The sequence below is a fragment of the Trichosurus vulpecula genome, chromosome 1 (assembly GCF_011100635.1).
Source record: "Trichosurus vulpecula isolate mTriVul1 chromosome 1, mTriVul1.pri, whole genome shotgun sequence".
In the NCBI taxonomy this organism is placed as follows: domain Eukaryota; kingdom Metazoa; phylum Chordata; class Mammalia; order Diprotodontia; family Phalangeridae; genus Trichosurus; species Trichosurus vulpecula.
Window position 1 is genome coordinate 143,588,381 of NC_050573.1, and position 23,585 is coordinate 143,611,965.

Consider the following 23,585-nt stretch of genomic DNA (forward strand, 5'->3'; position numbering starts at 1 on the left):
GTTCTAGATTCCTCCATTTCCCCCCACCCCCACCCCTCGCCATGGCATGCAATCCGATATATCTTCTACATGTAACTTCACATCAGACTTACTTACACAGTAATCAGGTTGTAAAGAACAATTATGACCAATGGAATGAATCATGAGAAATAAGAAACAAAACCAAAAAAAGCCAAAAGAGAAAAAAGAGGAGAGCAAACAGTTTGCCTCGATCTGCATTCAGACTCTGTAGTTCTTTCTCTGGATGTAGATAGGTCTCTCCTTCATGAGTCCTTTGGAGCTGTCTTTGAATGTTGTATTGCTCAGAAGAGCCAAGTCTATCAAGGTTAGTCATCACAGAATCAATGTATCTGTGGTTGTGTACAATGCTGTCCTGGTTCTGCTCTGTTCCCCAGTCAGAACTCCCTTCTGTCACCCCACCTCCCATCTCAGTCCCCCTTCCCTTTACTTTCTTGTAGGACAAGATGGATTTCTATACCCCACTGTCTGTAGATCTTATTTCCCAGTCGTATGCAAAAACAGATTTTTTTTTTTTGAGCATCTGCTTTTAGAATTTTGAGTTCCAAATTTTCTCCCCTCTTCCCTCCCCACTCACTCTTCCTAAGAAGGCAAGCAATTCAACATAGGCCAGACATGTATCAATATACACAACACTTCCACAGTAGTCATGTTTTGAAAGACAAACTATATTTCCCTCCATCCTATTCTGTCCCCCTTTATTCAATTTTCTCCCTTGACCCTGTCCCTCTTCAGAAATGTTTGCTTTTGATTACTTCCTCTCCCAATCTGCGCTCCCTTCTATGGCTTTCAGGTAGTCCAATGATTTTTAAAGTGTCTCTCCTGGATCTATTCTCCAGGTCAGTGGTTTTTCCAATGAGATATTTCACAATGTCTTCCATTTTTTTCATACCTTTGGTTCTGTTTTGTAATTTCTTGGTTTCTCATAAAGTCACTAGCTTCCACTTGCTCCAATCTTAATTTTTTAGGTAGTATTTTCTTCACTGGTCTTTTGGACCTCCTTTTCCATTTGGCTAATTCTGCCTTTCAAGGCATTCTTCTCCTCATTGGCTTTTTGGAGCTCTTTTGCCATTTGGGTTAGTCTATTTTTTAAGGTATTATTTTCTTCAGTATTTTTTGGGTCTCCTTTAGCAAGTCATTGACTTACTTTTTATGATTTTCTTGCATCACTCTCATTTCTCTTCCCAATTTTTCCTCTACTTCTCTTACTTGCTTTTCCAAATCCTTTTTGAGCTCTTTCATGGCCTGAGACCAATTCATATTTTCCTTGGAGGCTTTTGATATAGGCTGTCTTACTTTGTTGACTTCTTCTGGCTATGTGTTTTGATCTTCTTTGTCACCAAAAAAAGGTTCTCAAGTCTGAGTCCTTTTTCGCTGCCCGGTCATGTTCCCAGCCAACTACTTGACCCTTGAGCTTTTTGTCAGGGGTTGTAGAGTAGAGAGTACTTTGTCCCAAATTCACTCCACTACACTGTGGCCGCAAGCTCTGCCATAGCAGTGCTTCTCCTCCCCCAAGAATCGCCAACCAGGATCTCGACCCAGATCCAAGCAGGGCAAAGTGTTCCCTGCACTCCCTCTCTGATCTGCTGCTCGATTCTTCCCACTGCGTGGGCCAGGGACACTGGAGTTCTGGAAGCAGCCACAGGAGTTTTCTGCTGCTCCCGCTCCCGCTGCTGCCGCCACCACCATGTGGCCTCCTCTGCCCTGAGGGCTGGAGCTCAGACTCCTCTCTCTCTCTGATTCAGCAGCTTTCCCACTAACCTGCTCCATGGTCTTTGGTGTTTGTAGGTTGAGAAGTCTGGTAATTGCTACAGCTCTGGCCAACTCTCGGTTGGTCTTTCCTGGAGTAGCCCGTGCTGGGCTGTGCTCCGTTCCCAACACTGTGCAATAGACCCTTCCAGCAACCATCCAGTCTGTCCTGGGCTGGAGACCTGCTTCCCTCTCCTATTTTGTGAGTTCTGCAGCTCTAGAATTTGTTCAGAGCTGTTTTTTACAGTGTTTGGAGGGATTTGGGGGAGAGCTTAAGTGAGTCCCTGCTTTCCAGCTGCCATCTTGGCTCTGCCCCCTCTCCCACTTAATCTTGGTAGCATTGGCTTTTTTTATACAAAACCTTTTCAATTTGACATAATCAAAATTATCCATTTTGCATTTTGTAATGCTCTCTATCCCTTGTTGTGTCATGAATTCTTTCCTTTCCCATAAATCCAATAGGTAAACTATTCCTTGCTCTCCCAAATTGCTAATAGTATCAGCCCTTACTCCTAAATTATGAACTTATTTTGACTTTATTTTGGTATATGGTGTAAGATATTGGTCTGTGCCCAGTTTCTGCCCTACCATTTTCCAGTTTCCCAGCAGCTTTTGTGAAATAGTGAATTCTTAGCCCAGAAGCTGGATTCTTTGGGTTTATCACAGAGTAAATTGCTATAGTTGTTGACTACCGCATCATGTGTACCTAAACTATTCCACTGATCCACCACTTTGTTTCTTATCCAGTACCAAATAGTTTTGATGACTGTTGCTTTGTAGTACATTTTAATATCTGGGATGGCTAGGCCACCTTCCCTAGCGTTTCTTTTCATTAATTCCCTAGATATTCTGGACCTCTTGTTCTTCCAGATGAATTTTGTTAGTATTTTATCCAGCTCCGTAACATAATTTTTTGGTAGTTTGATTGGTATAGCACTGAATAAGTAAATTAATTTAGGTATAATTGTCATTTTTATTATATTAGCTCAGCCTAACCATGAGCAACTAATGTTTTTCCATTTACTTAGATCTGACTTTTTTTATTTGAAAAGTGTTTTGTAATTGTGTTCATATAGGCCCTGGGTTTGTCTTGGCAGGTAAACTCCCAAATATTTTATGGTGTCTACAGTGACTTTAAATGGAATTTCTCTTTCTATCTCTTGCTGTTCGGCTTTTTTAGTGATGTACAGGAATGCCAAGAATTTATGTGGGTTTATTTTATATCCTGTAACTTTGTAAAGTTTTTTATTATTTCAAGTAGTTTTTTACTTGAATTCTCTAAGTAAATCATCATATGTCTGCAAAAAATGATAATTTAGTTTCTTCTTTGCCTGTTCTAATTTCTTCAATTTCTTTTTCTTCCCTCATTGCTGCAGCTAACATTTCTAGTACCAAATTGAGTAATAGGGCTGTTAATGGACATCCTTATTTCAGCCCTGATCTTATTGGGAATGCATCTTGCCTATTCCCATTACAAATGATGCTTGTTGATGGTTTTATAATTTTAAGGGAGGCTCCATTTATCTCTATGCTTCCTTGTGTTTTTAATAGGAATGGGTGTTGTATTTTCTCAGAGGCTTTTTCTGCATCTATTGAGATGATCATATGGTTTCTGCTAGTTTTGTTGTTGATGTGATCAATTGTGCTGATGGTTTTCCTAGTATTGAACCAGCCTTGCACTCCTGGAACAAATCCTACCTGGTCGTAGTGTATTATTCTTGTGATAACTTGCTGCAATCTTTTTGTTGATATTTTATTTAAAATTTTTGCGTCAATATTCATTAGGGAAATTGGTCTATAATTTTCTTTCTCTGTTTTGACCTTCCTGGCTTAGGTATTAGCACCATATTTGTGTCATAAAAAGAATTTGGTAGGACTCCTTCACCTACTTTCCCAGATAGTCTATAAAGTATGGGAATTAATTGTTCTTTAAATGTTTGATAGAATTCACATGAAAAACCATCTAGCTCTGGAGATTTTCTCCTGGGGATTTCATTGATGCCTTGCTCAATTTCTTTTTCTGAGATGGGATTATTTAGTTATTTTACTTCCTCTTCTGTTAAACCTGGGTAATTTATATTTTTGTAAATATTCGTCCATTTCCCTAAGGTTGTCAAATATGTGGGCATAGAGTTGGGCAAAATAATTTCTAATTATTGTTTTAATTTCCTCTTCATTGGAGATGAATTCACCCTTTTCATTTTTAATACTGGTAATTTGGTTTTTTTCTTTTCTTTCTTTTTTTTAATCAAATTGACCAAAGGTTTATCAGTTTTGTTAGGGTTTTTTTTTTTCCATAAAACCAGCTCTTAGTTTTATTTGTTAATTTAATAGTGTTCTTGATTTCAATTTTATTCGTCTCTCCTTTGATTTTCAGTTTAAGTGGAGATGTTCAATTTGTTCTTTTTTTAGCTTTTTCAGTTGCATTCCCAATTCATTGATCTCCTTTTTCTCTATTTTATTCATATAAGCATTTAGAGATATAAAACTTCCCCTAAGAACTGCTTTTGCTGTGTCCCATAAGTTTTGGTGTGTTGTTTCGTTTTTGTCATCGCTTGAATGAAGTTATTAATTGTTCTTTGGCCCACTCATTCTTTAGGATTAGATTATCTAGTTTCCAATTAATTTTCAGTTTATTTTCCCATGGTTCTTTATTGCAAATAATTTTTATTGCATCATGATCTGAAAAGGATGCATTGACTACTTCTGCCTTTCTGCACTGGATTGTGATGTTTTCATGCCCTAGTATATGGTCATTTCTGAGTATGTGCCATGTATTGCTGAGAAAAAAGTATATTCCTTTTTATCCCCATTCAGTTTTCTCCAGAGTTGTATCATATCTGCCTTTTCCAAAATCCTATTCACCTCCGTAACTTCTTTCTTGTTTATTTTGAGGTTAGATTTATCAAGTTCAGGGAGGGGAAAGGTTGAGGTCCCCCACTAGTATAGTTTGCTCTCTATTTCTTCCTGTAATTCCCTTAACTTATCCTCTAAGAACTTGCATGCTATACTACTTGGTACATATATGTTAACTAATGATGTTGCTTCATTGTCTGTGGTGCCTTTTAGCAGGATGTAGTGTCCTTCCTTATCTCTTTTAATTAGATCTATCTTTGCTTTTGCTTTGTGTGAGATTAGGATTGTTACCCCTGCTTTTATTACATTGGCTGAAGCATAATATATTCTACTCCAGCATTTTACCTTTACCCTGTGTGTATACTCCACTTCTTATTACAGAAAACATGTTATATAACAACTACTTAGTTATAAAATGGAGTCTTAAGACATAAAGGAGTTGTTCCTCCTAAGTTAACATACTTTCTCCTATTGTAAGATCTCAAACTATATTATTAAATAGTAATCAAAATTTATAATCCTGAAAAGAGAAGTCATCTAGGAAAAGAATTCCGGATTTCAGATGAATTCCCGGGAAAACTATTTGTAATCCTCTTCACCCTAAAATCTGTGCTTCCCCAGAAGGAGTTTTGTTACATATGTGCATGGATTTATACATTCCTAGATAATGTTGATGAGATAAAGTACAAATGTATAAACTTCAGAAATAGTTCATTCTAATATTGTGTTGTTCTGATTCTTTTGTCTTACAGGATGGAACAAAATTTACATCTATTGGAGCTTTGTATTCTGAGCTTTTGGCAATTAGCAATAAAGGGGAGCTCTATCAGTGGAAATGGAGTGAATCGGAGCCTTACAGGAATGCACAGGTACTTGGCCTCTTTAAAATTCTCGTTCAGTTAGCTCTGCATATCAATTCATAAATTAATAAGCATTTTTCTTATGTTTTCAAAGAATCCTTCATTACATCATCCACGAGCAACATTTTTGGGGTTAACCAATGAAAAGATAGTCCTACTTTCTGCGAATAGTATCAGAGCAACTGTAGCTACAGACAATAACAAGGTATGAAATACTTCACGTTGCTTTTGATTTCATAATTCAGTTGTTCATTTTCTTTGTTTATCAGAGATGACTAAAAGTTCACTGTTTTCCTAAATAAGTGTGTAAATTTTGTGAGAAATTTGAAATAGATTGTTGGTTAAAATTAGGTAGCATTCTGAGGAGAGTTAATTCTGTTACCTGGTTTATCTTTGGACTAACATTTCTAATAGTAGATTTCTGCTGTAGGGTAGGGAGGGAAGGAGTGGGGACAGAAGGGGGAGAGAGCTATGCAAAACACATTGAAGAAGTATGCGTATTACGTCTAAAATTTTTCTCTTTGAAGAATTCATTTTTTAAAAAAACTAATGAAACATTTGAAAGCTTTTGGTTAATGCCAAAAATAGTTGAAAATTGTGTAATTTGCAGGCAATTTGGATACATGTCTGAATTTCTGGTATGTAAAAGAACTGTAAAAAAAAATACTTTTCTTTCTGCTTATATAATGGAAGAATTGCAATATAATTGTTTTCCAGCATTTAACTCAGAACGATTATAAAACTTCAGTTATTCTGTTCACTCTGTGTCTAAATTGAGTGTGGTGTAGGTAGTTTATGACAAACTTCTTTGTGGAAATTTTTATCTAGTTTATGACAAACTTCTTTGTGGAAATTTTTATCTAAACAAGCAATATTTTGTTCTTTAGGTTGCTACATGGGTGGATGAAACTTTAAGTTCAGTCGCTTCTAAGCTAGAGCATACTGCACAAACTTACTCAGAGCTTCAGGGAGAACGGATAGTTTCATTACACTGTTGTGCTCTTTACACCTGTGCTCAACTAGAGAATAATTTGTATTGGTGGTAAGTAAAAAGATGAAGTTAATATTGTCAGCAAATACCACACCTGAAAATTTACATATTTTGAACCCCTTAGGGCAAAGATGAATTAATACTTAGCAAAACAATACCAATAAAAGCCAGCAGTATTTCCCAAACTCTTTTGTGTGAAATTAATAAGGACTTTTTGATAATTGCTACTTGTCAAAGACCATGAAATAATAATCAATAAAGAGTACATATTTAACAAACTTTTTATAGTGCCTATAAATTTTTTTTCAGGTTTAAACTGAAATAGCTATTTGTTTTTGATTAATGCTAGAAAAGGTAGAACATAATTAAGAGTATAGGATGGCTAGAATTTTTTGTTTTCTGAAACAATTGTCAGTATAATAGGTTTCTCTTTTAATTATTTTTCCTGTGATATACAAAATTATCAAATACTTGTGTGACATTTTTTCACTGTGAAAATAGGTTTAATTTTTCTTTTGCTACAGATTTTTCCTAACTTTACTTAGGATTCTTCCTTCTAATTTCACTTGCACTACCAGTGTCAGTATTGTTCAATCCCCCATTTGTCTTTCCTTTAGCTGAAAGCCCAACTTTTGTCTTTGATTCTTGTTCATTCTAATTAGAAGTCAAATCCTATTATTCCACTATCTCGCTGATTTATCCTTACTTCAGTTATCCCTAACGTTGGTTTATGTGTCTGAATGAAATATTGTATTATTTTTGTTCATTAGTCTTCTTGCCCACAACATTCCCTCTCCCCTTTCCTCTCCCTTCCCCAAAATCTGTCCTTAACTCTATTGCTAAACCATTGTTCCTTATGTTGTGGTCAAGAGTTTAATATTGAGTAAAATTCAAACTCCTTAACTTGGCATTCACTTGGCATTCAGGGTCCATGACATATTCCTACCAAACTTGTAAAAACACATCACACTTTATATAGTGAATAAATTGTACCATCTTCCACTTCTACTATATTTCCTGAGTTTTCTTTTCTATGGTTGTACTGTTTTCCATGCCCAGAATACTTTCCTGGTTTTATACCCATTCTTTAAAGTCTCTCTCATGCTTTTCCTATTGACCTTTCATTTGGAATAGATTTGCCTTTCTATGGTTTTTAGGAATTACTGTGGCTCGTTCTTCGGCCATATTTTCCTCTTCACCTCTTAGCTCCCTGAAGATAAACGATAGTCTTGGCGTTGCTGCTATAGCACCTTGACAGATGTTTCTTGAATCATTTTGTGATCAAGAAAGAAAATGTCATCATGAGACAGGGGTATCACTTTTGAAATTTAATTGATGGCTCTCAGCTAGGAGTTCTTATCTTTTTGTGTGTTATGGACTCCTGTGGCAGTCTGGTGAAGACTATGCATCCTTTATCAGCATGATGTTTTAAAATATATGAAGTAAAATACATAGGATCAAAGGAAACAAAATAAGATGAAATATAATTATTAAAATACTTTTAGAAATAAGTTGTAAGTTTAATTGTAAGTACCTAATCTACTGGCACTGGGTTATGAACCCTTTATCGAAGTTTAATTGTAAGTACTTAATATAAACGAATAATACAGATTAGCATCAACAAAAAGTAATTGATTTGGCAGCCATTTAAACTTAGAGTGAGTTACAGTAAAAATCAAATTGCATATTTTAAGTTCTCTGAACATCTGGGGCCTGACTGATATTTAACATATCAGATATAATAGATTTTAAATAACTTAAGCATTGGACTCAGCATTTTGTCAGCATTTTGCTTTAGAATACATAAAATATTCAGTCTTTTACAGTCATACAGATTTTTAAAGTAGACTTGTTTTGAGGATATCTACAAGTATTCAACTATTGAATCTCTAGAAGGTATATAGGTGAAAAAATAAATGATATATTTTTTACCCTGTGGAATATCACCCAATTTGAAGCTGTGATTTTGGGATTGGTAATTTTAACAATGAATAGGATTTAAGCAACTTTGATTAGAGGATGAGGACCATCTCATTACTGGCACAGGGATTCTTATCCATGTCTACTATAAAAAGTAGTATGTTTTATCATTTATCATTAGAAAAATTTCCAGATAATGCAAGAGAACAGAAAACATTTGGTAATCAGCTAATGAAGATGATTTAACAGTATTGTTAGTGGCTAAAAGCACTCTACAGTGTATGCAGAAATGTGAACATTAATTATATGGCCATCTTACATTTATCACATGAATTTCTTTCTCCATAGCAGGGCTGACAAAGCCACTTGGTTTTAGAAGCTAGGACTGGTTTTTACATTTTTTTAAACTAATTTTGTTTTTATTTTTTTAATTTTAATTTTTAAAATTTAATTTTCAGTTTTCAGCATTGATTTCCACAAGATTTTGAGTTACAAATTTTCTCCCCATTTCTACTTTCCCCCCAAGATGGCATATATTCTGATTGCCCTGTTCCCCAGTCAGCTCTCCTTTCTGTCACCCCACTCCTCCTCCCTCCCCCCATGCCTTTTCCCTTTACTTTCTTGTAGGGCAAGCTAGATTTCTATGCCGCATTGCCTGTATATCTTACTTCCCACTTGCATGCAAAAACTTTTTTTTTTTGAGCATCTGCTTTTAAAACTTTGAGTTCCAAATTCTCTCCCCCTTTCCCTCTCCACTCACTCTCCCTAAGAAGGCAAGTAATTCAACATAGGCCACACATGTATCATCATACAAAATCCCGTAAATAGTTATGTTGTGAAGGACTAACTATATTTCCCTCCGTCCTATCCTGTCCCCCTTTATTCAATTTTTTCCCCTGACTCTGTCCCTTTTTGAAAGTGTTTGCTTTTGATTACTTCTTCCCCCATCTGCTGTCCCTTCTGTTGTCCTCCCTTACTTATCCCCTTACACCCTACTTTTATGTAGTGTAGGATACCCAATTGAGTGTGTATGTTATTCCCTCCACAAGTCATATACAATGAGAACAAGATTAACTCATTCCCCCTCACCTGACCCCTCTTCCCTTCCAACAGAACTGCTTTTTCTTGCCACTTTTCTGTTAGATAATTTACCCCATTCTATCTCTCCCTTTCTCTCAATGTATTCCTCTCTCACCCCTTAATTTGATTTTATTTGTTAGAAATCATCCCTTCGTATTCAACTCACCCTGTGCCCTCTGTGTATACATATATGTATATTCCCTTCAACTACCCTAATACTCAGAAAGGTCTCATGAATTATAAACATCATCTTTCCTTGTAGGAATGTAAACAAAACAGTTCTACTTTAGTAAGTCCCTTATGATTTCTCTTTCTTATTTACCTTTTCATGCTTCTCTTGATTCTTGTATTTAAAAATCAAATTTTCTATTCAGCTCTGGTGCTCTTTTATTGAAAGTCCGTATTTTGCCCTGGAGCATGATACTCAGTTTTGCTGGGTAGGTGATTCTTGGTTTTAATCCTAGCTCCTTTGACTGCCAGAATATCATATTCCAAGCCCTTTGATCCCTTATTGTAGAAGCTGGTAGATCTTGTATTATCCTGATTTTGTTTCCACAATACTCAAATTGTTTCTTTCTGGCTGCTTGCAGTATTTTCAGTTTTTGCATTTTTAAACAAAGTGTTTAAAATTTTATTCCACGTTACAATAGTCTTATTAATTTTCTGGAATTTATTCTTCAAGCGTTTGCCCAGTTGATTCTAAAATTCTTGAAATAAATGTTTAAAAATACCTTTTCCTGATCCATAGCAATGCTTTAAGAATAACGTGTTAAAGTAATGAAAGGTCCTATTGAGTTATAGCTTTTAATGTCTGGTGTGTGTATTCTCTTCTAGGGGCGTGGTCCCTTTTAGTCAGAGGAAGAAAATGTTAGAAAAGGCGAGGGCAAAAAATAAAAAGCCCAAGTCCAGTGCTGGCATCTCTTCAATGCCCAATATCACAGTTGGCACCCAGGTAAGTGTGGAGACTGTGTTTTATAGAGAGAAAATAACCTATCTCTGAAAGCTGCTCTCTTTTTCACGGGTTTTTTAAACAATTTAGTTGTAAAGTCAAATTGGCAGGTGCAGTTGTTCTTCCTTTTTAGTAATAATATAACATTCCTTATTCAGGAATACCTGAATAAATCCTTTCTTATGCATTCTCTAACTTTCTGGCAAGTCACTCAACCTTTATTCAGCTTTGGTTTCCTAATCTGGAAAATGGAGATAGTAATACCCTCTGCACAAGGTTGTTGTGAAGATCAAATGAGATAACCTATGTAGAAAGTTGTACCAATCTATATAAATGATTTGAGTTATCAACCTGATGATCAATAAGTACCTTTTAGGTTTACGAGACTACTAGGATTTCTTTCTCACGGAAGCTTTCTTCATTGTTCAGTTTTACCGTTGATGTAGGGCAGCACTCTTATTTTATTACCTGTCTCTTATACAGAAAATCTCATGGGTAGTAGATATCTCCGGTCTTATACATTGGTCTCACTGAGTTTTGCTCCTAGTTCTGTGCAGCATGTAGCTATTCCATGCTATGCCCATGGCAGTAGCCATTGATCATTTTTGTTTCAATCATGCGTATCCCTTTTTGTCTTTCCAGTTTTAGATTTACATAGAATAGGTGCTTAATATACGTTTCACTGAATCAAAGTAAATAATTTTAATATTCTTTTAGCCTTTTTTCAAGCTAGAGCTACTTTGTAATAGATTCCAAAGTAGCTGTTTTATTATTATGAGATAATACCCAAAGGATTCATGAAAGCATAGTATTCAAACATTTTGATAGCTTAGAATCAGCAACAAATTAGATCAGCCTGATGAGTATAAATCAGGAATAGGGTAACATTTTTGAACAAGTGCTTGGGTATAGGAGAGTTTGAAGCAGTTAACATTTAAAACAGTTTTTCCATGGGCAGTTGAGTCATTTGTGCAAAGTATGAGGACATATATTCAGCCATATTTACATTCATAGGTCATAGTCATTTTCACCTACGTCTTTGAATTAAAGAGCCAACAAAGGCAAATTATTGTTCTCATCTACTAGATTATTATCTCATGTTACAAGTTTCCCTTAATTTTTTTTAAATTTAATCCTTATTGAACCTTCAATCCTTTGCCTAGATAATTCTGAATTTCTTTAAATAACTTTCTGCCTCTTGTTTCACTTGCTAAACTAATTTCAATGTTTAAACACCTCAGTTTCACTTTCAAAATACTACCATTTGATGCCTCCTCACACATTTCCCTGTTTTTTCTCCAACAGTTTTGTAGTTTAGGCGAATCTGATTGTGTTTTATAGAATGGAAAAGAAAAACTTAGGCTCATGTTAAGTAATATAGTTATTAAGTTTTATAGTCTGGACTAGACCAGGGCTTTGGACTCTTAGTTCATTTCTTTCCACTGTCTTGCTGCTTCTCATGTCTGAGATTATAAACTCCAGAAAGATAGGGACATTTCCTCATTTTTTCCACACTATTTATTTCAAGTCTTTTTTTAAAAAATTTTGAGTCCTGACCTCCCCTCTCCCACTGAGAAGGCAGACAACTGTAGATGTGAAATCATTCAAAACATTTCCATATTAGACTTATCACCCAATTAAAAAAAAAAGCAAGAAAAATCAAGTGAGAAAACTGTACTTCAGTTTGCACTCTTCAGTTTATCAGTTCTTTCTCTGGAAGTAGCTAACATTTTTTTCATCATGAGTCCTTTGGAACTTTCTTGGGGCATTGTATTGATCAAAGTAGCTATGTCTTTTACAGCTAATTATTAAAATATTGGTGTTACTATGTACAGTGAACTGGTTGTGCTTATTTTAGTTTGCAGAGGTTCTCATATTTTTCTTAAATCATCACCCTTTTTATTTCTTGTAGCACAGTAGTAGTCCCATCACAATCATATGCCAAGAATTATTCAACCATTCGCCATTTGATGGGCACTCCCTCAATTGCCAATCCTTTGCCACCACAAAGAGTTGCTATAAATATTTTTTGTTCATATAGTTCCTTTTCCTTTCCTTTTTTAAAAATCTCTTTAGTGTACAGACCTAATAGAGGTGTTGCTGAGCCAAAGGGTGTGCACAGATTTATAGCCCTTTAGACATACTTAGTTCTTAATTGTTTATTAGAATGGTTGGACCAGTTCACAACTTTACCAACAGTTAATGAGTATACCTATTTTCCTTCTATCATTTGTCGTTTCTGATAGTTGTGAGGTGGTACCTCACAGTTATTTTAATATCTCTAATCAGTAGTGATTTAGAGTATTTTTTAATATGAGTGTGGATAGCTTTTCTTATGAAAACTTTCTGTTTGTATGCCTTGACAGTTTGTCAATTGCAGATTGCCTTTTATTTTTGTATTTTATATTTTATATAAATTTTATATTTTAGAAATGAGACCAGAGAAACTTTCTTTGCCAAAGAAACTTGCTGCAAAAGTTTTTGATTACTTTACTGTCTGTGGTTATTCAGTTGCATACAACTCTTCATGACACTATTTGGGGTTTTCTTGGTAAAGATACTGAAGTGTTGAGCTATTTCTTTTACTAGCTCATTTCCCAGAGGAGGAAACTGAGGTACTAAGGGTTGAATGACTTGCCCAGGGTCACATAGCTAGTCAGTTAAGTGACTTGCCCAGCATCACACAGACACACAAGTGTCTGAGGGTGAATTTGAATGCCAGTCTTCCTGCCATCAGTCCTGGTGTTCTATTCAGCGTGCCCCCTAGCTATCCATTGTTGTCCGTGATAACCTTTTATCAAAATGCAGGTTTCTCTGAGTATCTCTTAATTATGTCGTTTTTTTGCTTTGTCTGAGATCATGATTGCTACCCCTGCCTTTTTTACTGAGGCATAATAGATTTTGCTCCATCTCCTTATTGTAACTCTTGTGTGTGTCTGTTTCAAGTGTTTCTCTTGTGAACGTATTGTTGCATTCTGGTTTTTTATCCATTCTTGTTTCTGCTTCCACTTCATGGATGAGCTCATCTCATTCACATTCACAGTTATGATTACTAACGGTATTTACCATCATCCTATTTTCTTCTATTTCTCCCTCCCTTTTTCTATCCTATCCTTCCTCAAAAGTTTGTTTTGCTTGTGACCACTATCTCCTTTTATTGGCCTCCCTTTCTCTTACCCCTTTCCCTACCTATTTCCCTGTTGGGTAAAGTACATTCCCATTCTGAAGAGAGAGACAGGGACAGGGACCTTTTTTGAACCAGTTTGGATGAGAGTGAGGTACAATCATTGCCGACCCTCCCCTATTTCCTGCTCCACTGTAAAACCTCTTCTCTTCATGCCTCTTTATTATGAAATAATTATCCCCATTGTACATCTACCTTCACCCTTCCTTCCAGTACATTCCTTTTTCTCACCCCTTCATTTTTTTTTTGAGCTAATCCCAACAAAATTGACACCGACCCATGACTTCTATTGATATAGACTGTTTCTAACTGTGCCCTAATAATGACAAAATTCTTAGGAATACATGTAGTATGTTCCGATATAGGGATGTAAACAGCTTCACTTTATTGAGTGTCTTATCAAGTCAAATAAGGGTTGTTTTTTTTTTTAGAATGGAGGAGGCACAGCTTTATAGGCAGCATGGAAACAGCCATTAGACAGAGAAGATGAAAATTAGTGAGAGAATGGGTGCATAGTAGAAACCAGAATTTGATGGAGAAGACGAGAACGAATGGGATCACTTACTTATTCTTTTGGAGGGTTTTGCTTTCTCAGGGTGAAGCATAAACAAGGGTAGAGAAGATTGTGACTGAAGGCATGTTAGTGATGTGAGGAGCAGAGAAGGCAAGAAGGGATGACCTCTTTTTTTCAGTGAAATGTGAGACAACGTCTTCAGGTTAGTGTCTAGGAGGAAGGACTGCCATGAGAGGCATAAGAAAGTAAGAAAAGGTTTGGAATAACTGCTGAGGTTATTTTAATGGTGAATCAGGTGTGTGTAAAGTGATGGTCTTCCTTCAAGGGACCCAGCCAAAATGATGTAACATAAATTTATAGAGGACTCAGTCAAATGTTCTCCAGCTCCATTTAGGTGAATTTAAATAGGAGCTAAGTAGAGATGTAATACAAGTTTGAAGATAAATGTATAGGATAAAGAGGCAAAGTACTGTGGTGTAGAGTATATCATGGCCTTGAGATGTTTCATCAAGTGGTCGAGATAGGAATGTGGGCGGTGGTATGTCACCAGTGAGGGGTTGATTATCTGGGAAACAACTGAAGGTTATAGGAATTGAGAGTCATAGTGAGGATGAAAAAGGAGATTGGGATTATACAGCAGAGGGAAAGATAGGAGATTATGTTCAGAGAAAAGAATTACAGTTAATAAATATGGAAATGGAACACTTAAGGATGCTCCCAAGATAAAAGGTATGACCATATCTTTATGTAGTTTAGATAAGGAGTAGAAGTACATCAGTCATCAGAAATGAGTAGATTGAGAAATTAGGAAGTCAGAGTATTTGATGGAATGTATGTTGAAGTTCTCTTCTATTATGTCTAGAATTACAGGAAGAGAGTCACTGAATTAGTTGAAGAGAAGGAGCCTGGATGCTGATAGAATTTTGATTGATTTGATTGATAAATATGATAGATTTAATGAACTTCAACAGAGGAGAGGTTCTAGATGATGGTTATAAGGGGTTAAGTGGCATTTGAGGACCAAGGACTATTCCAGCTCCTCACAATCAGTAAATCAGGGAGTCTAAATGAAAGTACAATATGTACATGAAAGGTATGCTGTCTCTTAAGGAGGGAGGCAGGTCTCAGGGAAAGTGAGAGAAAGTGGGAAAAGAAAAATTTTAAGATGAAAGAAGTTTAAAAACTGAGGAGACAGGTGTTCCAAAGCATCTAGTAGAAGGTGTGGGAAGATCTGAAATGGGCCCTATAGAGGCTAGGATTAAGGGAGGCCAGTTACAGTTAAGAGAGGCTGTGGAGGATGGGTAATAGGTTTTGTACAATGACAATTGGTTGTTCAGACTCATGTAAATGGGAAGCTCATTATTGAGGAATGAGTTTGAGCAGAGTGTCTGAAGAAAGGTGTGTGTGAGGAAGGTGGAGGATTAGACGGTTCAGGGCCTTGCCTCTAACTTTGTAGTAGGTGAAGATGCTGAATACTGTGATAGGTTGCAGTAGGCACAGTTAGAGTGAGTCTGAATCAGAAGCTTGATCTGGCAATTCAAAATGAGTCTGATCTGATAAAAGCTTCTAGTGTATTCACGAATGTCCTGAGGTAAAGACAGGGGTGGGCTGCTTGAATCCAGATCTGTCATAGAGCAACTTGGGAATTACCGATAGTGAAGGGGCCACTTGCTGGTACCTGGGTCCAGGGATGATGAAAGGTTCCCTGGGCGGTCTCAGGAGCAAATGACTACAGGTGTGTGGCCTGAATTTCAGGTTAACATGTCGCTACTGGGGAAATCCCAGGAGTGAAGGGTCCACAAACAGGCAAGCATGTTAGATAAGGGCGGAATTCCCAGGGATGTCTCCAAAGAGAAGCCTGTGTTAGACCTAGGAATGACTCTGAGGGGCTAATGGCTTGGATCCAAGGCTGATACAAGACTGTAAATTAAACGGAATGAATCAAGTAGCATTTGTGCTAGGCCCTGGTTTACAAATACAATGAATGAGACAGTCCCTCCTCAAAAGGAACTTCCCATTTGTTTTGTTAAGGGAAGTTTTCTCACCTTGTTTACTGTATCAAGTGAAGTTGTAGGTCTAATGCTTGTCCCCACTGCATCCCTCTTCTCCTCTCAAGAAATTCACAAACACTGTCCACTGACATTTAAGGCTTTAAGGTTTGACAGCCCACAGTGGCCCTGGGAAGTATTATTGTCCCCTTTTTAGAATGAAGAAAAGTGAAGCAGGGGTAGTAGTTGTCAAAAAGCCCCAGACCGGATAAAGCCAAAGAGAAGATATATGTTTATCTCATATGCTTGCTTCTCTGGTGTTTTTCTCACCTTGTCTGTTTTGTGATGCTTGTAAAGCTTCCTTAAAGAAAAAAAAAAAGAGATGATTACCTGTTTACTGTTACTTTCTTTAAAAAAAACCCCAAGAACTTGGTAGTGGACCTATACTGAGGCCTATGTAAAAACTAAAGTTACTTAAATTTCTTACCCTAATTTTACTTATGGAATTCTTTAAATTTGTTCCTTGTTTCTCTTGTTCTTTGTTTCATGTTGCCTTGATTTGGAAAACTTGGGAAGGAATGCTTGATATTCCTAGTATTTCTCTCATCTTTTTAATTTCCTTTGTAATATGGTAATTTTCTTTTGTCAGGTGTGCTTAAGAAATAATCCTCTCTATCATGCTGGAGCAGTTGCCTTTTCAATTAGTGCTGGAATTCCTAAAGTTGGTGTATTAATGGAGTCAGTTTGGAATATGAATGACAGCTGTCGATTCCAACTCCGCTCACCTGAAAGTCTGAAAAACATGGAGAAAGCTAGCAAAACTACTGAAGCTAAGTAAGTACATTTAATGAAATGTTCATTTTAAAATATTTTTAAAAATTCAGAACTTTGTAAGGAGCTGCAACAACTTTACATTGTGGACATCTATGAAAACTCTTTCTTCAAAAACTTGTCTGAAAAGCAAATTTTAGTGTTTTGTTTAATGAAATAAATAAAAGACAATAGTAAACTGCCCAGCAGCAACTTTGTTTTATTTCCCTAAAAGTTTGTGTACAGTGAGTCTGTGTGTATCAGTCGTTTGGTATTTTAAGTTGGGTCTTCATTAAGGCATAGTAATCTTTGTAATCTGCCTTTCGAATAGAAAGGTTAGTAAGAAGAATTGATTGTCAAATGACATGGAATTTTCCTGTCAGTGTCTTTTTCATTAGACCAGACTCCCTCTTAGAAATTCAGGATTATTCTTTTTGCTACAAATATTCTTTATTTCAAACCAGCATTAGGTGAAGTTCTTGGTAATTTAGCCCCACTGAATCATCTTCAAACTTCTTACTATATCTCTTTTCCCCTCAGTCTTTATTAATGTTATTTTTTTTTATTCATTTTGAACTTAAACACAAAAAGACCCCAAAAAAGAACATTTCCATGTACACAGCACAACATGAAACAGGATGCAGTATAAAACCATCCATATCCCTTTCACATGGTTTACTTTTTTTGGGGAAAACTATGTAATCACCACTATACATCATTTTCAAAGGTAATCTGCTTTTCTGTGCTGGTTTCTAGATTTTTCTTTTGTTTTCTGGTGCGCTTTTTTTTTTTCGCCCTCTCTCTCTACCATGTCCTAAAGAAGGCTGCCATTAGACACATACATATCTATGTAAAACCATCCTTTACATACTTCTGTTCATCAGTTCTTTCTCTGTGTGTAGATAGCATCTTCCTTCATAGATATTTTGTAGTTGATTTTAATATTTATAATACTCAAAGTGACTTGATGTGTTATGACGGTGGAATTTATGATTTCAAAGAAAATCATATATATGTCTGAACAGTGCAGAACCACAGGATATAAGGAATTCTCTAAGTAGAAGTCAGAAGAATTAAAGCATTTATTCAAGCTCCAAAGTAACAGACCCACGAACCAGCATCCCCATTTTGATATTTTGATCAAAAGCTTCCAGGCCCAGTAAGTCCGCCTCACAAGAGTAACCAGGAGGCTACAGAGAAGCATGATGGTATTAAACAAAATCACACACATGCTTCCCCTCTCTGGTAAGAAGATTACCCACTGGCCTCAAAGTACTTGCTCAGCACTCCTCAGTCCACACGTGGGTTGGCTCTGCTACCAGCAGCTCCTGCTTCGGCTTTATCTTCAGCTTCAGCTGTAGCTGTCTCTGGCTCCAACAGAAAATCAATCTTCAAGCTGTCCTCTCTCCTCTTACAGAGTTTTTGACGTCATCAAGCGTCATCTGAATGACCACAGCTTAGGCTCTGGTGATTGGTTCTTGAGTTGGCCCCTCCCCTTAGAACCCTGGAAGGTTCACATCCATATAGATGAGGTTAACACCTAATAGGGCATGGCTCTGGAGTTAACACTTCCCCTTAGCCAGCCCTGCCATTTGTTAGCAGCTTCTGTGGGGGGTGTAAGATCCACCCACAGCCAGCACCCAGAAAGCTGCCAACAGCACAGGTTCTTTTGATCTGCTTAACTAAGGAAAGCAAGGTGAAGGTGTTGACAAGCTTACTTTAATTCAGCATACAAATATCATTCACTTAGTTCAGAGGAAAAAGCCAGCACCCTGAACTTCGGAGCAAATTACAAAGTACAAACATCAGCAGACAGACCCAATACAATTCATAGTTACCAACATCTAGGTTCAGCCCAGGAGCTCAGAACAAGGGCTGGCCCAGAGTCACGCACCTCCAGTTTGTCTGATTTTAGATATCTTTTAATGTTACATGTTTAACTATATACCAACCGTTTGTCATTAATAAATAATATTAAATACTTGTTTCCTTAGGTTTATCAAATCTGAAAATCTGAGGTTGTTGTGGTCATCTAAAGTTGTTGTAGAGTCTTTAAAGATGACTTGAAAATGTACAAAGTTCTATATCCTCTTTCCCTCAGTTTTCTTAATCTTAATACAAAAGGCTGTTAAGTTAAAAAAGTTAATAAAATAAAACTTTAAAAAGTTAAAAAAAATAAAATAAAGACAGTGATTTTAACTGGGTTCTTCAATTTTACTTCGGCTTTATTATGTTGCTTTCTTGTAGGAGTATATAAGTCATTACAGAGCATTGGCTTATCAACACCATCATACTGTGGTAGTGGTGGTTGTTCAGCCACATGTCTTTACTTTGTGTAATTGTTTTGGTCTATTTTCTAACATTGATGAAAAAATATTTTCATTTGTTCAATAGTTTTAAATTCATGCATTCACTTCACTTTTGGGTTTGGAAATGTTCTGGGTTCAGTTCATTATACTTTTCAGGAGAATTGGTCCTTTTCTCTTGGCTTATTCTTAGCTTGGGAGATATCAGAATGATTTGTTTCATTTTTCTGCTGGTAAGCAAAATTATTTGTTTCTGATAATGAAGTCTTGGACCATTTAAACTTCTAGAATATAGTTCTAGATCAGGGCTGTCCAAAATGCAGCTGCAGTGGGATTTATGTGGCCACCTGCAAGCATAGAAATTTGCATAAATGGCTTTAGTAAATGAAGCCGAGCTACCACAAAGCTCTCACTTAAGTGGCAGATCAAAATATGTTGTCTATTGCTTCAATAAAAACCTAAGTTTGGACAGCCCTGTTCTAGATGATTAGTGTTTTACAGAATGAATTGCTAGTTTCAGTTCTGTTTTTTTAACCTAATGGTATCTGGTGACATTTTTTTCCCAGCTAAAAGTCCATTTATGGCATTTTCTTAATGGGCATAAAAATGGGTCATTCTGAAATAGATAATTGATTTCACCAACTTGAATTAACTAAATTGAACTGAATGCTTAAAATTTTAGCTTAAACTGAATGCTTAGAACTTTATGGTTATAGATGATTCAAGTCTATTTCTTTAGTCCACTGTAGTGTCTCATTGCATCATTCAACACCTTGGAAAGCTACAGACCTTTATTTAGTTACCTTTTAGTAGACATCACCACTATCTGGGCATGTCTGAGTGGTAGATTCTAATTGAGAGTTCTGTGCTGCTGGTGCATAGATTAGGAAGCTTAGTGATCATTGAGTTTGTTTGATCTGTTTGAACAAAATGGGAAGTCTCTTGATTAAGGATAAACAGAAGACTAGTGCTACATGATCCCTGCTCATTTCCTAAAAGTACATCTAGATGGTGCAGTGGATAGAGTGCCAGGCCTGGAATCAGGAAGCCTCATCTTCCCGAGTTCAAATCTGGCCTTAATAAACACTTGGTAGCTGTGTGACCATGAGTAAGTCACTTAACTCTGTTTGGCTTAGTTTCCTCAATCTGAACAATAGCAGATGTCTCATTAGTGGAATTCTTTACCTTAACCTGAACCCGTGAAGTACAGATGATGCTAGATAGATGGAATAATTTTTTTTTTAAATGAAGGAGGTATACCAAATAGCATGTGAAAATTATGTGTATTAGTAAATTTTTCTTGGTCTATACTTTTTATACCTATACCTATAGACAAATCGTGTTTCTTAGTATTCTGGGGCTTGATAATTTTCTCATCTAAATATCAGTTTCAGTAAAAGTTTTATCATGTAGATTTTAAATATTTCAAAGCTTTAATAAATATAGATTAACACATAATTGCTTTTTAAAATGCCATTTTACCAAGTTTTAGTGTTGTATTTTTTCCAATACCTCTTTTCTTACTGAGAAGTAAAATCTTATTTTGAATTTTAGACCTGAAAGTAAACAGGAGCCTGTGAAAACTGAAATGGGTCCCCCACCTTCTCCAGCTTCCACATGTAGTGATGCGTCTTCAATTGCAAGCAGTGCATCAATGCCATATAGTAAGTTATGTAGCTGGTATAAATTGCTTAAAATAAAATTGTTTTTATGGAGCTCTATTCAATCTACTTGTTAGATGATGCATAGGTTTTAAAATATGACTATAATCTTTCAAAGGTATAAATATAACTTAAAAACTTAATCTAAAAGAAAGTTTTAAAATTTTGATAATACTCTTTATCATTGGAGTTATGTTGATATTCCCAGGATAAAGTACACCATTAGTTAAAATGAATTAGTACTTAAATCATGCTTCACAGGCAGGAAAAATAGTTGCTGTTTGTTCAAAAGAAATACCATTCATGGGAACTCTTGATTATATTTTTTAGTGCTTATGACAAGTAAAAGAAAAAAAAGACCACCATAAAGGTGATTGCAATTTATGCTCCATCATCCTTTGCTGAGGATGAAGAGCTAGAGAAATTCTGTGAAGAACTTGATAAGGGCCTGCAGTACAATGTAGCAAAAATCATGCCTTGGAGTGGGATCAAATCTTGTCTCTAACATTAACTTGCTGCATGACCTCAGGCACCTTGCTTATCCATCTGGGTTTTCAGTTTCTTTGTCTATAAAATGAAAGGCTTACTCTAGAGGCTTTTCAGGTCAGATCTATTATCTTGGCTTGCATACATGCTAGCTATGTGACCCTGGACAAGTCACTGTAAGTTGCTGTAAAATGGAAGAGTTAGAGTGAATCACCTCTTAAGTCCCTTCAGTTCTAAAGCTTTGATACTTGTCATCAATAGGACAGAGAGGTTATATTCTGTTATCATTGTATAGTGAATAGAGTGCTGGTTTGAGACTTGTCTTCAAATACTTATTCATAGGGTGGTTCCACTACTCTGTGTAAGCCACTTAATCTCTCCTTACCTAGCTAGCTAGAAGGGTGGATAGAGCTGAACCTTGAGTCAGGTTACCTAATCATATGCTATGTCATTGATTCTACCCTCCTAACATCTTGTAGCTTCTTTTCTCTGCTCCCATGCCCAATGACTTATTTCAGGACTTTATCGCCTTACCCCTCATCTATTATAATAGCCTCATCATTTACAAGCATCTAGGTGACCCAGTGAGTGAATAGCGTGCTGGGCCTGGAGTCAGAAAGACTTGTCTTCTGGAGTTCAGATCTGGCCTTAGCTCTTTACTCGCTGTGTGACCCTGGGCAAATCACTTAACCCTGTTTGCCTCAGTTTCCTCATCTGTAAAGTGAGCTGGAGAAGGAAATGACAAGCCAGTCCAGTATCTTTGCCAAGAAAATGCCAAAATGGGGTGGCATCAAGTCAAGCATGACTGAACAACAATTCTAGAACTTAGCAGAATGTCTGACATATAGTCCAGTGTGATAGGGTTCAATTCTGTTTGTTCCCACTTCTCAATCTCAAATGTTCTATATTAATGAGTTCGTGGGATCATAGATTTAAATTAGGATTTTATAGGTTATTGAATTCATCTCCCTAATTTTATTGATGAGAAAACTGACACTTAAAGAGATGGTGACCTGTCCATGGTCATAAGAGTAAATGACAGCATTAGTATTTGAACTCGGGTCCTGTCATTACAAATCTAGTGGGTTTTTTGTTTTTTTTTTTTAAGAAAAGTACAATCAGGAAGATCAGCCAGATCAGATAAATTGCATACCAAGCAAATAGGTTGTATATGCAGTGCACTCTTAAAATTACCATTGGGTCATTAAACTCATAGCTCTGGGTAGGTAGAGATTAGAAAAAGTAGGGGGGAAAATCATGCATTATTACTGCTAGAAAAAAAAAGATGATAAAAATGAGTAACTATGATCCGTGTGCCTACTTTTTCCTCTTGATGATGAAACCTAGATGGAAAATATCAGAAATGAACCAGCAGGCTTTCAGAAACAGTCCTTTACATCATGTGACATCTTCAAATAGTTGAACAGCTAAGTAAAAGAGTGGAAGAATGCTGGCTCTCACAGTGTTGATGGTTGACAAAAATAATTTGTCTTGGTAGGGTGAAAGGCAACAAAGATTCTTTCCTGCAATGTTGAGCCCATGTAAGATTCCTTGACAATCACTGAGATGACATTCTTCAGTGACAATAATCATCTGTGATGATTAGCATCAAATGTAAGGGATGAAATAGCCAAATGTTTATTCTTGAGTTTATCTGTTTTTGTCATGGATGATATTCTTTATCAGGTTGAAATGAAGGAGTAATTTCCAAAATATGATGCATTACTTTTGTGGATGTAATTCAGAATGTTGTCACAGGGCCCTTTGGTGAGTTTTGTGTTGAGTCAAAAGAGATTGACTTCATAATCTAATAAAGAAAAACCTGAATATTAGAGAAGTTCAATCATCCTAACTTTGTATGTCTGATTTGTTGAATTTGTTGTATCCATTAATAATAATATCTGGGACAGGTATTTCTGGATAAACAGTAAGTTGCTTCAAGAATTAAAAGGGATCAAAAAGAAGCCTGGATTGCGTTTGGAAATTATGCAGTGTTTTTAATGAACCAAGTTGCTACCTGTCCCAAAAACCCATTTTAGAAATTATTTCCCAGTTTTGTATGGTTGTGAATCTTCTAACATGATAGTCCTTAAGAATTGAAAATTAAAAATTGAAATCGTAGGTGACTCAAAAGACAGTAGATAGGTGAATGATGGATGTGCGTAAGCTTCTGTTGCATTCCTTAAAATGACTTATGTTCAGTAAGCGGTGGT

At 36.3% G+C, this 23,585-nt stretch overlaps 1 protein-coding gene across 5 annotated transcripts in view; it reads left to right on the forward strand.

Annotated features, from left to right (window-relative positions):
• Window positions 1–23,585, forward strand: part of UBR5 (ubiquitin protein ligase E3 component n-recognin 5) — a 187,746-nt gene that overhangs the window by 85,486 nt on the left and 78,675 nt on the right. For all 5 annotated transcript variants that reach the window (XM_036764156.1, XM_036764165.1, XM_036764175.1 and 2 more), the window contains 6 exons: window positions 5,376–5,492; window positions 5,578–5,688; window positions 6,371–6,525; window positions 10,309–10,426; window positions 16,759–16,943; window positions 20,780–20,889. In XM_036764156.1, coding sequence (XP_036620051.1) covers window positions 5,376–5,492; window positions 5,578–5,688; window positions 6,371–6,525; window positions 10,309–10,426; window positions 16,759–16,943; window positions 20,780–20,889 — 796 coding nt within the window. The remainder of the gene's footprint in view (window positions 1–5,375; window positions 5,493–5,577; window positions 5,689–6,370; window positions 6,526–10,308; window positions 10,427–16,758; window positions 16,944–20,779; window positions 20,890–23,585) is intronic.